General features: G+C 43.4%; 1 protein-coding gene across 1 annotated transcript in view; it reads left to right on the forward strand.

The window, feature by feature from the left end:
- The window catches only part of MTRF1L (mitochondrial translation release factor 1 like), a 35891-nt gene extending 23835 nt beyond the window's left edge, over positions 1-12056 (forward strand). Inside the window, exons 6-7 of the mRNA XM_077486319.1 lie at positions 8750-8886; positions 11836-12056. Of these exons, the coding sequence (XP_077342445.1) occupies positions 8750-8886; positions 11836-12030 (332 nt within the window). The 3' untranslated portion in view covers positions 12031-12056. The remainder of the gene's footprint in view (positions 1-8749; positions 8887-11835) is intronic.
- The last annotated feature ends 4360 nt before the right edge of the window (positions 12057-16416 follow it).

Consider the following 16416-nt stretch of genomic DNA (forward strand, 5'->3'; position numbering starts at 1 on the left):
AGTTGGCCGATTTATTGTTTCAATTAATCGGTTAACCTTTAAAAAAAAAAAAAAAAAAAACTGGGTCAAATCGACGTTCGTTTTCAACCACAGTGACGGGAAAATTTGGAAATAGAAAACTTCTTAGTCAAAGGAATTTTCAGACAGGGTATGTGGTTTTCGTTCAGAAATTACATTCATTTTAAAAACAGAATGTTAAAAACAAGTGAAAATTTCAAAAGAATTCTTTCATTCAGCGAATGTACAAAGATTTTTCGTATGAATATTCTCATCTGAAAATTGATGCGTGTGGCCAGCATAAGGCTTGATACACACCTATGCAGTTTGCTTTTGATCTGTTTCTGCAGTGCTTTTTGCTGTACGTTTTGATTTTTGCGCACATGATTTTACTGCAATTTGTATTTTTGCATTTTTTGGACAGATTAAAAAACACAAATTGCTGCAAAAACGCATTACATGCTTTTCTGCAGCTTCTCCATTGAAGAATATTGAGCCAATAAAGAATCATTTTGCGTTAAAAGTCCCTGACCCTTTCAGATATGAATGTGTCCCATAGGAAACCATGTAAATGAACTGTAGTGCATTTCTGCAAAAAGCACCAACACATAGATGTGAATCGGGTCTAAGACATTTAGTAACATAATGGGGTTAAAAAAACGAAATTAGCCCTTTATAGTAGAAAAAAGCAGATAATCACTACTGTAAGGGGTTCATTTTTTACTGTAGAACAGTAAGCGTAATGTTTTCAGTAGCGATAATTTGCTCTTTGTACTATAAAGGGCTAATTTTAGTTTTTTTAACCCTATTATGTTACTGGCCGATTAATCGATTATGAAAATAGTAATCGATTAATTTCATAATCGATTAGTTGTTTCAGCCCTACTCACAAATGACCTACTAACTGCAAAAATTCTCAGTCTTTGTGTTTTTTTTTTTTTTAATATCGCAAAAAATGGCAGAGGCAATCAAATACCATCAAAAGAAAGCTCCATTTGTGGGAAAAAATGGACACAAATTTTGTTTTGGGTACAGCATTCAGCATTGCATGACCAAGCAATTATCGGTTAAATCAACGCAGTGCCAAATTGTAAAAAGTGCTCTGGTCGTTGAGCAGCCAAATTCTCCGGGGCTGACGTGATTAAAATTCCAACTTTTTTGGAAAAGAAAGAAATAAAAACATTTTTTTCCGCAGATTGTGACAAAAAAAAAATACAAATTAAAAAAAAAAAACACACCATGCCTTACCAAATGACTTTTGGACTGTCAACTTTCCAAAAAAGGTTTTAAAAAAAATGATATGATATAAAATTTAGCACTGGGTACAGTGATGCGTGACTGAGGAAGTGTGTGTGTGTGTGTGTGTGTGAGATGGAAATGAAAACTGAAAATAGCCTGGGCAGGAAGAGGGTGAAACGGTCGAGTCTTCAAGTGGTTAAACAAATGAGTCAGTCTTGGAGCACACATGTATCTGTATGTTACCCTTAAAGTGGTTGTAAAGGCAACCACCTCAATGCATAGGATACATTTAAGGTGAAAATACCTCTTTATTCTCTCGCAGTTTACTAGCAAGGTTACTGAATGATGTGTACCCTTTTTAAAAGGAAACTATAAAAGTATATATTTTTTTCTTACATGTTTACAGAGGTTTCAACTTTTATATCGCTACTAATTGGCACAATAAGACCTGCTTGCTTTGCAGATTTGGTTGTCTGAAGCCTCAAATTGAGCTTTTTAAAAGATGGCTTGCTGCTCTGACTAAGGGCCATTTCAAACTAGAACACGGTGCAGGAACAAAGTTCAAAATGCACAGCCTTGATGATCTGTTGCCATTGCCAGTATAGCAACCCAAACGCAGTTTGTAAATGGAGTGCATTTACAAGTGTTCTATCAGGTTTGTTAATGGAAGTGACGTTTTGTCACGGCCATCTTGGTACACCCTGCACTCGGCCACACTAAGCCTACAGTCAGAAGGCGGCAAGCGGACATCTTTTTACACCCACCAAAGTCTAGTCTTATATAGTGAAATACAATATTTTGAAATCGGTCACTGTTTTGATGTTGAATTTGAACCAGCCGCCATTGACTTGAAAACCTAAACTTGAAAGGTAGACTAGAGCATCACCTGCTGGCTCCAAAATAGTTCTAAAGTCTTAACATTTTTTACCTAAATGCATTCTCTGCATTCAGGTAAACCATTTCACCAGTAACTGTACCACCCCCTCATCCCTCTTTTACTTAAAGGGGAGGGCCACCCTGAAAAACAAAAAAATGTTAATTACAAAAAATCTAAAAAAAAAAAATGAAGAAATTTTTTTTTTTTTTTACTTACCAGAAATGCCTGTTGCTAGGCACTTTCTCCTAATCTTCCTCTTCCTCCTCCGCGGAGATCTTCTGTCTTCTCTCTTCGTCGCGGCGTCTTCTGGGTAATGAGTCGCGCTGTGTTGTGGGAACTGTGTGTTCCAGAACACAGCGCGTCCCATTCAGAAAGCGCTGCGGGACTCGCGCATGCGCAGTAGCTGCGGGACTCGCGCATGCGCAGTAGGAAACGGGCAGTGAAGCCATAAGGCTCCGCTGCCTGTTTCCCTTACAAGGGATGGCGGCGCCGGGACCCGAGAGCCGAGGGACGGGTCGGCCTCGGGCGGCCGACATCGCGGGCGCCCTGGACAGGTGAGTGTGTTTATTAAGTCAGCAGCTGCAGTGTTTGCAGCTGCTGACTTTTTTTTTTTTTTTTTTTTTTTTTTTATAACCGGCCCTCCGCTTTAACTGAGCCTGATCTTAATTCAGCACTGTGCCAGCAGCAACTCTCTCCTCTCTGCTTACAGAGGCAGTAGCAGGAGCTTGTGGTCAATCGAATCCTGTAAGCATAGGGCAAGGGTCAGGGCTGAGCCGCACTACGTGTGTCAATAGGCATACACAGCCTGACTTAGGTTTGAGCTCACAAGTGCGCAGTCCCATCCCCCCTTCAGTTAGAACACAAAATAGGATACGTATTAACCTCTCCCCTGCCCCCTAGGGTTAACCCCTTCACTGCCAGTGACATTTTTACAGTAATCAATGCAATTTTAATTGCACTGATCGCTGTATTAATGCCAGTGGTCCCAAAAATGTGTCAGAATTGTCTGACGTGTCCGCCATAATGTCGCAGCCATGATAAAAATCACTGATCGTCAGCATTACTAGTAAAAAAAAAAAAAAAAAAAAAAAAAATTATATAAATGCCATAAATCTATCCCCTATTTTCTAGTGCTATAACTTTTGTGCAAACCAATCAATATATGCTTATTGCGTTTAAAAAAAAAAAAAAAAAATATGTAGAAGAATACATGTCGGCCTAAACGGAGGACGAAAAAATGTTTTTTTTTATATATTTTTGGGAGATATTTATTATAGCAAAAAGTTAAAAATAATGCTTATTTTTTTATTTTTATTTTTTATTGGCGCATTTTTTTTGTTTTATAGTGAAAAAAATAAAAACCGCAGAGGTGATCAAATACCACCAAAAGAAAACTCAATTTGTGGGAAAAAAAGGACGTCCATTTTGTTTGGGAGCCATGTCGCACGACCGCGCAATTGTCAGCTAAATGGACGCAGTGCCAAATCTCAAAGTGGTCTGGTCTTTGGGCAGCCAAATGGCCCGGGGCTTAAGTGGTTAAACAAAACCCTTTTCATGATGGCCATAATAAAATATGTACAAAACCACTATGCGTTCCCTTTTTCTCAAGTAGTCTTCCAGGACGGCACCCTGAGAGATGACTGGTCCACTTGACAGGAAACACAATCAAAGAGGTTAAAAGCCACCGCCCCTGCCTGTGCGCTTCAGTTTTTTATTGTGTTTGCCTACAGCGAAACGGTTTATTTTTTCTTAGACCCGAAGCCTTGGGCTGGTGGTCTCCCCCTGGGAGCCGGACCAAATGCCTGGGAAGCCTCTGGGTCTGGCAGGATTTTCCCATCCTTCCTGGGTGGTTCCCCTATATTTTTCCTCGGGGGGAGGGTGCAGCAGAAACTGGAAGAGCCCCCCTGAGCGCTGAAGGACCCTGGGTACAGTGGTGTACGCAGTACTTTAGGGGCCAATTTTCCTCTCCTCTCCTTACCTGTGCAGTGGCAGTGCAGAAAAGGAGCCTGGTTTCCCTTTTGACAGGGCTGTGCTGGTATCTCTCCGATCCTGGAGTCCTTGATGCAGCTGCGGAGATCAGCAGGAGATGAGCTGGCGTTCTGCCGAGCCCACGAGGTTATCTCTCCCCTCACAGCAGGGGTGTTGAGTAGACACTGCTCAGCGTTCTGGGGGGCTCGGCGCCACCTTCCTGGAGTTTGGTGGAGGAATGAATCCACAGAATGATATGAGCTCAGCATATCCGGTCTACAGCAAAATGGTGGCTGCATCAGCGCGGGGGAGGGGGGAGGAAGCCACAGCCTCACAGAATTACTGCTAATTAGTCGAAATGGGGGATATAAATCCAGGAGGAGCAGGCAACCACTTCTCCCACAGACCAGCTGCCGCTCACCTTTGTTAGCTGTCCGAAGAAGCCCAGCAACAGCATGGAACGTGAGGAGAGACCCACAGGGTCCATGGCCATGGAGGAGACCACAGGAGGTGAGTCTGACCGGCCGCCAGAGGTTTAGATGGCGGAGGGTACCCCAACTCTTCTCCTTTTGGGTGGTACAGTGCTGTATTGTAATGCCTGTATGTTTTTGTTTCAGGGGACGATGCCACTATCCTTGGGGTTGCCAGCCGTCCTGTGAAATCTACCCGATCTAAGCATTGCGGGAACTGTAATGATAGATTACCCCCAGATCATTCTAAACCCTTCTGCTTTAAATGTATACAGAAGCTGACAGGAAAGGAAACATCTCCGATCATGAAAGAGTTTCTCCAGTACAAACTTAGATGTTGTCCACTCTGAAAGCCTTTCAGTCCTCCCTTAAGGCTAGAGATTCAGAGGCTCACACTAGCAAGGAAGCCTCCTCCCAGGAGGGCTCAGCTTCCTCTAGGGAGTCTAGACAGCGGGCAGATAACCCAAAGTATCTCCCGTCTTTAGGATTCAGAGGAGGAGGATGAGTCCGAATTACCTTGGGCAGGGATTCTCTGACGAGAGTGTGTTGGACAGCCAAGAGGAGGATGAAGGGGAGGTGTAGCAGGCATATCTTCTCAGCTGATGACATGGAGGGACTGCTGAGGGCTATTTACGCTTCTGAAGAGATTTAGGAGCCCACGGCACAGGTCTCTGCCCAAGACAAAATGTATAGGGGCTTAATTAAACCTCAGGCCAGGGTTCTTCCAGGACATCCCGCACTTAAAGATATTATCTTAAGGGAGTGTAAGGAACCGGAGAAGAGGCTCCTAAAGTACAATATGTGGAAGGCACAAATTCCCTACTAAACCAAGGAGGGATAGGAAGGGTTTTTTTTGTGGCCCCCAGGCAAAGAACTGTTTCTCAGAGAAAAAGGTCTCCCTTAATAGATGTTGGAGGGGGGCTGAGAAAGACAAGCAGAAATCAGGCATTCTTTTTTCCACCCAGAAGTCAGGCGACAACACCCCCAAATGACATTCCAGTGGGTGGGGGGGGACTTTCCCACTTTGTCCCTTAGTGGGAAAGGGTCACTCGGAGCCCCCATATTCTACAGATTTCTTCCCCTCCTCCCACCAAGTTTCTCTTGACCCATCTTCCCGGGGATCCCTGCAAGGCAGCAGGAATCCTACAGAACATAGAAGTGCTGGCCAGTCAGGAGGTCATAGTGCCGATTCCAGAGGGCCAGCAGGGTCGGGGGTTCTGCTCCCACATATTTGTGGTACCAAAACCCTCAGGAGGTATCGCCTCATCATAAATCTAAGACTCCTCAATGTCTTCCTGCAGTACAAGAAGTTCTGCATGGAGAGTGTTTATTCTCTCAGGAGACACCTCTTTAAGGATGTGTTCATGGTAACCTTGGATTTAAAGGACGCCTACCTTCACGTCCCTCTATTTCAAGACCATCAGGTCTTCCTGAGATTCGCAATTGCCTCTCCAGAGGGAGTTCAGCATTGGCCGTTTGCTGCCCTCCCCTTCAGGCTGGCGTCCAGTCTAAGGGTCTTTACGAAGGTCCTGGCAAAAGTGGTGGCCTTCTTGCATCTCCAGGAAGTAGCGTTGATTCCCTATTTAGACGACATTCTGATTTACAATCAGAATCGGGATCAGCTGCTTTTGGATCTAACCAGGGTAGTGGAAACCTTAGAATCCCTGGGATGGATCATCGGCAAGGAAAAATCCTTGCTGATTCTGTTCCAGACGAAAATGTATCTGGGATTCCTGGTGGATTCCTGGGAACTGAAGTTAGTTCTACCCCAGAGCAAGGTAGAGGGCTTAATTTCCTGATCCCAGCTTCTTCAGACTGACGGCCTGGCTCTTGAAAGGCAGAACCTGCTGGACAAGGGCCTTTTGGACAGAGAATTGGATACTCTCCTCCTCAGTAGAAAGCCAGTTACAAGGCGTATTTACGCTAAGATCGGGGGGATTCTTTCTCGCTGCTGTCAGGTGAGCAGGACTTCACAACAAGAGATCCCGGCCATTCTGGAGTTTGTCCAGGATGGGGCAGAGCAGGGTTTGGCAACCAAGACACTTAAGGCACAGGTCGCAGCCTTGTCCTGTTTTTTTGGAGAGATGCTTGGCACTAGACCCCATGATAAAGAGATTCCTATTGGTCAGAGAGAGGTTGTCCCCTGTCCAGGTGTCTAGGTTTCCACCATGGGACCTTACCTTGGTGGTAGAAGGGTAAACAAGGCCCCCCTTAGAACTGATAGATCAGATCCCCCTTAGGATCCTCACCTTTAAGTTGGCCTTTCTGCTTCCTATTACATCAGCCAGGAGAGCAGGTGATATTCAGGCTTTCAATCAAGGAACCATATTTCTGTTTACTTGAGGACAGGTTTATACTTAAGCAGGACCCCCTGTACCTCCCTAAGGTAGCATCTAGGTTCCATAGGACTCGAGAAGTAGTGCTACCTTCCTTTGTAATAAGCCCCAAAATGAGAGGGTAGTTTCTTTTCACTGTCTGGACGTCAGACGTTGTTTATTATCCTACTTTAGAAAAAGTTAAGGAGTTTAGAAGGCATCTAGCCATGTTTTAGTTAATTTTTCGGGCCAAAAGAAGGGCCAACAAGCCTCCAAAGCATTCATAGCTAGATAGATTAAGCATACCATTGCTTTAGCCTATGAGAAGTCCGGTAAGGCAGTCCCTAGGGACCTGAAAGCACATTCCACGCGATCTCTGGCAACCTCTTGGGCGGAAAGGGCCGGAGCTTCGGTGGAACACCTTCCTGAGGCATTACAAGGTGGAGTTACTGTCCTTTCAGGATCTGGCATTTGGCAGGAAGGTCCTGCAAGCGGTTGTCCTGCCCTAAGGTAGGCTACTTGCTCCTCTCTCAGGCTGCCATCCTGGAAGACGACTTGAGAAAATGACTAGTTACACTTACCGGTAACTGTGTTTCTGGGAAGTTTTCCAGGACGGCAGGCCTACTTCCCACTCGTTCTCTTTAGGTATAATTTAAAGTTTAGAGAGTGGTGGTGTTGGTATCTTCACTCTCGTTCACTGGTGTGGGTCAATACTTTTTCACAACTGAAGAGCACAGGGAGGGGCGGGGGCTTTTAACCTCTTTGATTGTGTTTCCTGTCAAGTGGACCAGTCATCTCTCAGGGTGCTGTCCTGGAAGACTTCCCAGAAACACTGTTACCAGTAAGTGTAACTGGTCATTTTTCAACCGAAATTTAAACAGAATCAAAGTCTGTGACAGTTTGTCCCCAGGTCATCTTGCAGGACAGCATATTTGGACATTTCCTTGATGATGAAATGGGACAAGCACTAGCAAAAAAATTAAAAGGTGCCTGCACTTAAGACTGCAATTTTGCAGTCTACTAGAAACCCTCACAATTCCTATGCAAAGTTTGGCTTTCTGAACACACCCAGAGCTGATTTGTGGGAGTCTGGGGGGTGTGGACATCTTTATGTGCAACATTCCTGAAAATATTGAGTTATTTGTGGGGGCTGATCTATGTCCTGAGGTATAGTAAGAGCAGGAACCATATTGCTTATTGTGCTTGCTATAACTCGTATTTTAAGCAGAGTTCCACCCATTTAAAAGTCAGCAGCTACAGAAAGTGTGGCTGACGACTTTAAATCGGACACTCACCTGTCCCACCGTCCAGCAGTTTAGGCGAATGAAGCCCTGTTCCCCTCCCCATACTCTCTGCGGCGCAGGCATTGTAAATGAGGGCTCCCGGCTGTGGCTTCACAGCCGGGCATGCAGTGCGCATGTGCGAGCCGCGCACTGTGAGTGGCCGGGGAATCTTCTGGGACCTGTAATTTGTCCCAGAAGATTGGAGGGAGGTGGGAGAGGTCAGCTTCCTTCCAGGGCCCTGGGAGGAAGTGGGAGCTGGATGCCTCTAAAAAGAGAGGGTATACGCCCCCCCCCCCACCAAAAAAAAAATGACATGCCAATGTGGCATGTCAGGGGGTCACCATCACTTAAAGCAGAAATTCAATTTTTGGGTGGACCTCCGCTTTAAGGTGGTTGTAGGCAACTTCTGTTGTGATGCCTCTGAAACAAGACACAGACCAATGCTTAAAGTGCATTGTTAGAACGATTGAATACATAAAAACATTGCTGCTACTTTGAGCCTCGATGCAGCCCTTCCTTTTTCTACAGTTTTTGTAAAGATGACAAATATTATTTGGTAATCATTGATGTTAGACTTTTTTTTGCTTCCTTATCATATAGGTACAGTTGCTGAATGTCAACAAGAACGATCACAGATCAAAAATAAAGATACTGCAATGAAAGTTCTTCGAGCTAAGTTATACAATGTGAAATTAGAAGAAGCGAGAAATAAAAGACAGAGTGCAAGAAAAATACAGGTAAAGACCACTAAAGACTTAAAGCATTTGTTACCCCAACATTTATTTTACCTGATATGTGACTGATGTGCCATGTAAAAAAAAAAAAAAAAAGTATTCTGTTCTCTTTGTAATACTTTGTGTATATGAAATCCCTGGCGTACCTGTTGCCCCCCTGCTTTTCTATTAAAACTGACCACACTAAGCAGAAGAGCACAACATGGTCAGTTCTCTAGCTGTGCTGGGAGCTCGGCCTGCTCTCCTTCAATGATCAGACTTGTCCTGACAGGCTGTTGTGCAACTGAGAACAGAGGGAATGTAATCACTTAAAAAAAAAAAAAAAAAAAAAGGTGTGTGTGTGTGTGTTTGTTTTTCCCATCTATACACCTCACAAGGTGATCATTTACAACCACTTTAATCCTTCTGTTCTGTTGAGAGAAGATGATAAAATCTGAAATGCAGGTATTTAATAAAATCCACTTTTTAACTGCATTATGGACTCTCCCCTGCCAGCTATTGTATTTTGTTTGCAGAATAGCTTAAAGTGGGGTTCCACCCAAAAGTAGAACTTCTGTTGATCTGCTTCCCCCCCAGCGCCCCCTCCCCCCCCCCCCCCCCCCCCCCCCCCCCCCCATTCCTTTCACAGGTACCAGTGCCTGACACTGCAATGCCAATTAGAAAGCGCAGTAGGGAACTGGCTGTGAACCCGAAAGAGTTCACTGCCGGTTTCCCTTACGACAGATGGCATCGACAGGATCCGTTCTGAAAATCGGCTGGGGTGCCGACATCACGGGCTTCCTTGACGGCTAAGTGTATACAGTATATATTAGTATTTGTAGCTGCTGACTTTTTTCATTTTTTCTTTTCCCAGGCGGAACACCGCTTTAACAGTTAGCTGCATCTGTTTCGATGCATTCACCATTTGGTCAAAACTTTTCCACCTGGCTCCTTCATCAAAAGTCAATTAAATCAGCTGAAATTTGAGCTGTGTATGGCTCGAATAGAGAGCAGTATTTTATCTCCGTTTGTGTCACCTTTTTCATTGTTGAATCAAGGGGTGCAGGCAGGGCAGCCATCAGAAATTTCGGGGTACCTTACAGAGCTTTAGGCCTGGGCCCCCCGGGGCCTGAAAACCAAAATTCCCCAGGGCCTGCCCACTGGCTGTCCCACAAAATCAGCCCACATTCTGGAGACTGGAGGAATGGATAGATGTATGGTGTTGGGCGTGGATGTGGATATATTGTGAAAACTGGAGGGATGGATCTTGCTGGGTGTGGATGTGGATACATTGTGGAGACTGGAGGGATGAATGGATGGGTGATGCTGGGTGTGGATGTGGAAACTGGAGGGAGGAATGGATGGATGATGCTGGGCCTGGATGTGGATACTGGAGGGATGGATGGATGATTGTGGATACATTGTGGAGAGGGATGGATGATACTAGTATATATAAGGGACCCCCTCAAAGTCTTGCCCATAGTGAAGCATATATTACAAAGTGAGCCTCGTCAAAGTCTTGCCTATAGTGTAGCGCACATTGCAAAGTGGACCTGTCACAGTCCTGCCTATAGCTTAGCATGTATTACAAAGGGGACTCATTACAGTACTGCTTATAGTGTAATATGCTTTACAATGGGGAGGGGGCATGAATTTTATAAAGGATGTGTATCTGAGTCTTGACTATAGGATAGCATGCATTACAAAGGGGGCCTGTCAGAGCCCTGCTTATTGGATGGCACGGGGCCCATTAGTCCTGCCTATAGTTTAGCATTTAGCCTCAACTCTGGATGCAAAAGCATTATTGCAAAGCCTGCCTCCTGTACACACTGAATCCTAGGACTCGGGAGCCACATAAAACAGTGTAGAACAAGTCCCCCTCTATCCATGAATGCATTGTTGTATTTCAGTAAGTAAAACGGACTTGCTGTGTTTATTATTGTATTAGGAGATATCCATTTATAGACAGGAAGGGACAGCAGAGCTTAGACAGAGCATCTGTTTTTACAGTTCACATTTAGGCCCCCTTGGACATGGCATTAAACTGCTGTGTGTGAAAACCTGACATTTTAGGGCGCCCAGAAACACTGGTGCAGTGTCCAGGCCCATTGCCTGCAGCCTGTCAAAGTCTATAGCAGGCAGACTTATGCTGGTATAGGAAAAGGCTGAATGCTGTACTGAATGGTACTCGCATTTAGGGCCCTATGCATTCAGGAATAGATGCCCAGAATGCACACGACCCTAAAAACGCAAGTACCACTAGTGTTCAGCCCTTTCAACAGCAGCATATTCTAGCCCAGGGGTAGGGAACCTTTTTGGCTGAGAGAACCATGAACGCCACATATTTTAAAATGTAATTCCGTGAGAGCCATACAATGTTTAAAACTAAATACAAGTAAATGTGTGCATTTTATGTTAGACCAACACTTTTTTTTAAATTACAATCAGTCTCTGAATTAAACAATCAGGTGTTCTTTTATTAAGGGATAAATCACAGAACAAAGAAATATGGCAAAGTTGCCGAACATGACATGACCTCTGAATTCTTTTTAATAACGTTGTTATGCTTTTGCTAACCAATGATGAATAAAGTACTTCTTACCATTAATGCGACTTCTGGTGCTGCATGGTTTTGCTGATGGCTTTGTAGTGTGGTTGATCCACATCTTCCCCCGCTGTAATATCCATGTCATCTCTCCCAACTGTAAAATCTGTTTTTTGTTTTTTTTTCTCCTATAATTTTGCATAGAGTCTAGAAGGGATAGAATTTCTGTTTTGATTGCCATTTCTCTATTGGAGTAAACATCCCCAGATAATACTCTGTCCTGCTGACCACACAGGAAGTGCCCAACAGGGCCACCAATAGAAATGGAAACATGATAGTCTCCGAACCTCCCCACAGTAGTAGGAAAAAAGTGATGTTAATAAATACATATATATATATTAATATATAATTATTGTTTTGTTTTGCAGGTAGGCACAAAAGGGCGGGCAGAAAAAATTCGCACATACAACTTCCCGCAGGACCGGATTACAGACCACCGTATTAGCAAGTCTGTGCACAATATAGAAGGATTTATGCTTGGTGATGAACTTTTAGATGATATCATTCAGGCTCTCAGTGATTTTTCGGACTATGAATCTCTTGTGGAAATAATTTCAAGTTAAATTAAAATGTTAATGTTTGTATTAAATTTTGTTATGAAGTAATATTTTTTTATTGCATTTGGTGAACTCTAACTATACACAAATGTATGTGTGTGGGGTGTTTTTTTTATTTATTTTTATTTACTTTTTAACCTTTTTTGCTAAAGTGGGGGAAGTGTGTGTGTGTGTGTGTGTGTGTGTGTGTGTGTGTGTGTGTGTGTGTGTGTGTTTTTTTTTTTTTTTGTTTAATATAAACTGTAAGGTTTACTGCTATCTTTGTCACTATTGGTGGCCACAAAGTTGGAGAGGTACCCTTCTCTTGCTGTCTTTTTGATGATAACCACCTGCTGACTGCTCACATTAAATATACTGTGACTGATCGGCGGGCACTTTTTTGGGGAATTTTTTTATTTATTTTTTAACCAGACAGGTAGCAGAATAGATTTTGGCCTCAATTTATGAAGAAATGTGTTTATTTATATTTTTTTTATGTTTGTATAACAGAATGTAGAAAATATTGGTTGTGTTTTTTGGTTTTTTTTACATTATTGGCCTTTTTTATTTATATAATAAAAAAAATTTAAAACCCAGTGGTGATCAAATCCCACCAAAAAATCTCTATCTGTGTGAAAAATATTATAAAAATTTAATTTGCATACAGTGTTGCATGACCACGCAGTCAAAACATGCCCTGGTCATGAAGGGGGTAAAACCTTCTGGAGGTCAAGTGGTTAAACCCCAGAACCCCAGAACACTAAAACCATTTAAGCACACTAGTGGTACTTGGGTTTTTAGGGTCGTATGCATTCTGGGCATTTATTCCTGAATGCATAGGGCCCTAAATGTGAGTACCATTCAGTACAGCATTCAGCCTTGTACTACCAGCATATGTTCACCTGCTATAGATTTTGACAGACTGTCCCTTCCTGCCTCTGTATAAATGGATCTCCCCTAATACAATAAGAAACACAGCAAGTTTAGTTTTATTTACTGAAATTCAACACTACATTCATGGATAGAAAACGACTTGTAATACACGGTTTTATGTAGTTCCCGAGTCCTAGGATGCAGTATGTACAGGAGGCGGACTTTGCAATATCACTTTTGCATCCAACTGTATGAAAATTTGTTGCACCAAATAGGACACTGTGGTGGTTACTGATACCTGCTGAAGCCCAGGAGGCTTGTTTAAAGCTGGCCATAAATGGATCCAATTCAGGTCGGCTCAGCAGGGACTGGTCAAGATTTGATCCATGTATGGGCAGGCTGATTGTGCCCAAGTCGATCGATTGACTTGGGTATTACCAGCTCGTCCCTTTTTTTTTTTTTTTTTTTTTTTTTTTTTCTCCCATGGGTTTACTGCCAACCACTTTAGTCTCTAGCCGTAATCATTGTGTTCTGCCAGCTCAGAAGGCTACTCATGCCCACCTGCTGGCAGAACACGAGCACTACAGGAGACATGATTCCCCCATCAACACTGTTGTTTTTGAATTGTGACTGCTGGCGGGGGGTGGGGAGGCTAGCTGTCAAATAATGGAGGTGCGGGGGTTAGGTGGTCCGTCCATAACCTTGAATATGGATGTAACATGTTATGAAATGTGGACTTTTCATTTAACCACTTCAGCCCTGGAAGTATTTACCTCCTTCCTGACCAGGTCATTTTTTGCGATATGGAGCTGCGTCGATTTAACTGACAATTGTGCGGAAGTGCGACACTGTACCCAAACATTATTGACTTTTTTTTTTTTTTTTTTTTTTTTTTCCACAAATAGAGCTTTTTTTTTTTTTTTTTTGGTGGTATTTGATCACCTCTGCTATTTATTTTTTGCGCTATACACAAAAAAGACTGTTTTGGGAAAAAAATAACTTTTTTATTTTATTTTTTATTTTTTTACTTTTTGTTATAATAGCCCCACAAAATCGATAAAAAAAAATCGAATTTCTTCATCAGTTTAGGCCAATATGTATTCTACATATTTTTGTACTAATCACTAAGCGTAAATTTGATTGGTTTGCACAAAAGTTATAGCGTCTACAAAATGGGGGATAGATTTGTGGCATTTTTATTATTTTTTTTTTTTTTTTTTTTTAGTAATGGTGGCTACCCGCAATATTTTATTTTTTTATTAAGACTGCGACATTGCGGTGGACAGTTCGGACACTTTTCACACTATTTTGGGACAATTGACATCTATACAGTGATCAGAACTATAAATAGCTTTTGATTACTGTATAAATGTCACTGGCAGAGAAGGGGTTAACACTAGGGGGAAATCAAGGGATTAAATGTGTGTCCTAGGGGGTGATTCTGTGGGGCGATGCGCCTGCCTGGGGGAAAAGACTGATTGCTATTCCTAAGCAGTAGGAACAACAGATCGCTCTCCTCACCCTTGACAGAATGAAGATCTGTCTGTTTACATTGAGAGATCTCTGTTCTCCTTCTCAGAAGCAGTTGCGGGTAGCCAGCGGCAACGCACCCCGGCTCCTACGTCATGAGGTGGGCACGCCCACCATACAGCTACGGCGATTCACACAGGAGTGCCATTCTGACACCCTAAATCGGCTAATGTATACAGTAAAAAATGCTGTAAAAAAAAAAACCTTGTGCTTTTAGGCTTCATTCAGATGGGCAGTGACACCCATTCTGTGTGCTGACCGTATTTGTTATTGCGCTTGCATCTGCCCCAAGCTGCATGCAAGCAGCCAAAAGCGGTAGATGCCGCAGCTCCACAGGCACAGCCCTATGTCAACATTTGAGAGCTGGTGCATGGATCCAAACACACACTGCTAGCAATTGGTATCAGGTGTCGATGTCTGTCTGAATGAAGCCTTAAAGTGCAAGTTCACCCCAACACTAACATCACTGCATCTACAGACATCCACGATCTAACACTAACCTATCTAGCCCTGTAAAGAAGAAACCAGTATACATACCTTCCCCCTTTTTATATATATATATATATATATATATATATATATATATATATATAATCTGATCCGTTCTCCAGCGGTGGAAGCTCTGCAGAGGACACAGCTGATCATGGCTGTGAAATGAATGGGTAGCGACATCACCCATTGACTTACTATGGGGCTTCTGTTGTCAGACGTGTCCTCTGCACCCACCTCCACAGCGAAGCCGCAGCTGATAGCGTGGTATTGGGTCAGGTCGGCTTAAAAAGTTATGTATACTGATTTCTTCTTTACAGAGCTAGATAGGTTAGTGTTAGATTGCAGGGGTTTAGGATGGACTTCTACTTTAATATCACTTTAACCCCTTCCCACCCAGCCCCGGCATACTATTAAACTATTCAGAATACACAGGGGGTGGGAAGGATTGCCAATCGTGTTTCCCCTGTGACAGTGGTCACATGATCGAAGGCCTGTCACATTGGCTACTAATCTTTAGCTTGGAGCAAGAGCTTTCTTGTATAGTCCGTCTTTGCGCTGGGAGCTGGCAATGAGCGCACTCTCAAAACATAACCGCCAGCAATGCATGGACATTAAAGCCCACTCTTTACCTGCTGCCCATTTGTGTTGGGTGGTCATGAAGGGATTACTACACCTAAAAGGAAGAGTTCCACCCCCCCCCCCCCCCTTAACTTTTGGCATATAATTTTATTTGGGGGGTGGGATTCCTAATTTCGACAAACCCATCAGAAGTTCTTCTCCATCCCCCCCAGTGTTGCCAAGAAAATCAGATTGAAATTTACTGACACGTCATCCAAGATTTCCTGGCACAGCCAAGTTTTTACTGGCATATCCAAAAGTTCCAAAATTACAATTGTAAGTGCACAATTTAGTCTACAAACAAGTACAATATGCAATTAGATTTAAAGTGGTTGTAAACTCTTACAACACACTTTGACCTACAGGTAAGCCTAGATTAAGGCTTACCTGTAGGTCCAAGAAATATCTCCTAAACCTATACGGTTTAGGAGATATTTGCCCGAAGACAGGCACCGCTGTCTACGGCGCATGTGCCGTAGACAGCGGCATGCAGGCGCACTGAGCGCGGCATTTTCAACTACGGAGCTGCCGCGCGTGTCGCCTCCCGTGCACATGCGCGGGGGTGACGTCATCGCGGCTTCACCGAATGGCAGCGGCGGAGCTGCGAGACCCCACCAAGAAGATGGATGCGCCGGACTACATTGGACAGCGGTGACTTCGCTGGCTCCTGTGTCAGGTAAGTGACACATAATGGGCTACTATGCGATGCATAGTAGTCCATTATGCTTTGCCTTTGCAGGGAATGAAAGAGGAAGTAAACTCATCAGGGTTTATTTCCTCTTTAAGGTAGATATTAGGGGAAAAAAAAAAAATTTCCTATTTTATTTTCGATATAGTAAGTATGTAGCTCAGGGACAGGACTCGGGAGGGCAAGAAATTACACCAGGGCCTTTTGCAGGC

The sequence above is a fragment of the Lithobates pipiens genome, unplaced genomic scaffold, assembly GCF_037356315.1.
Source record: "Lithobates pipiens isolate NorthernLeopardFrog02 unplaced genomic scaffold, aLitPip1_a1.2 Scaffold_18, whole genome shotgun sequence".
Classification (NCBI taxonomy): domain Eukaryota; kingdom Metazoa; phylum Chordata; class Amphibia; order Anura; family Ranidae; genus Lithobates; species Lithobates pipiens.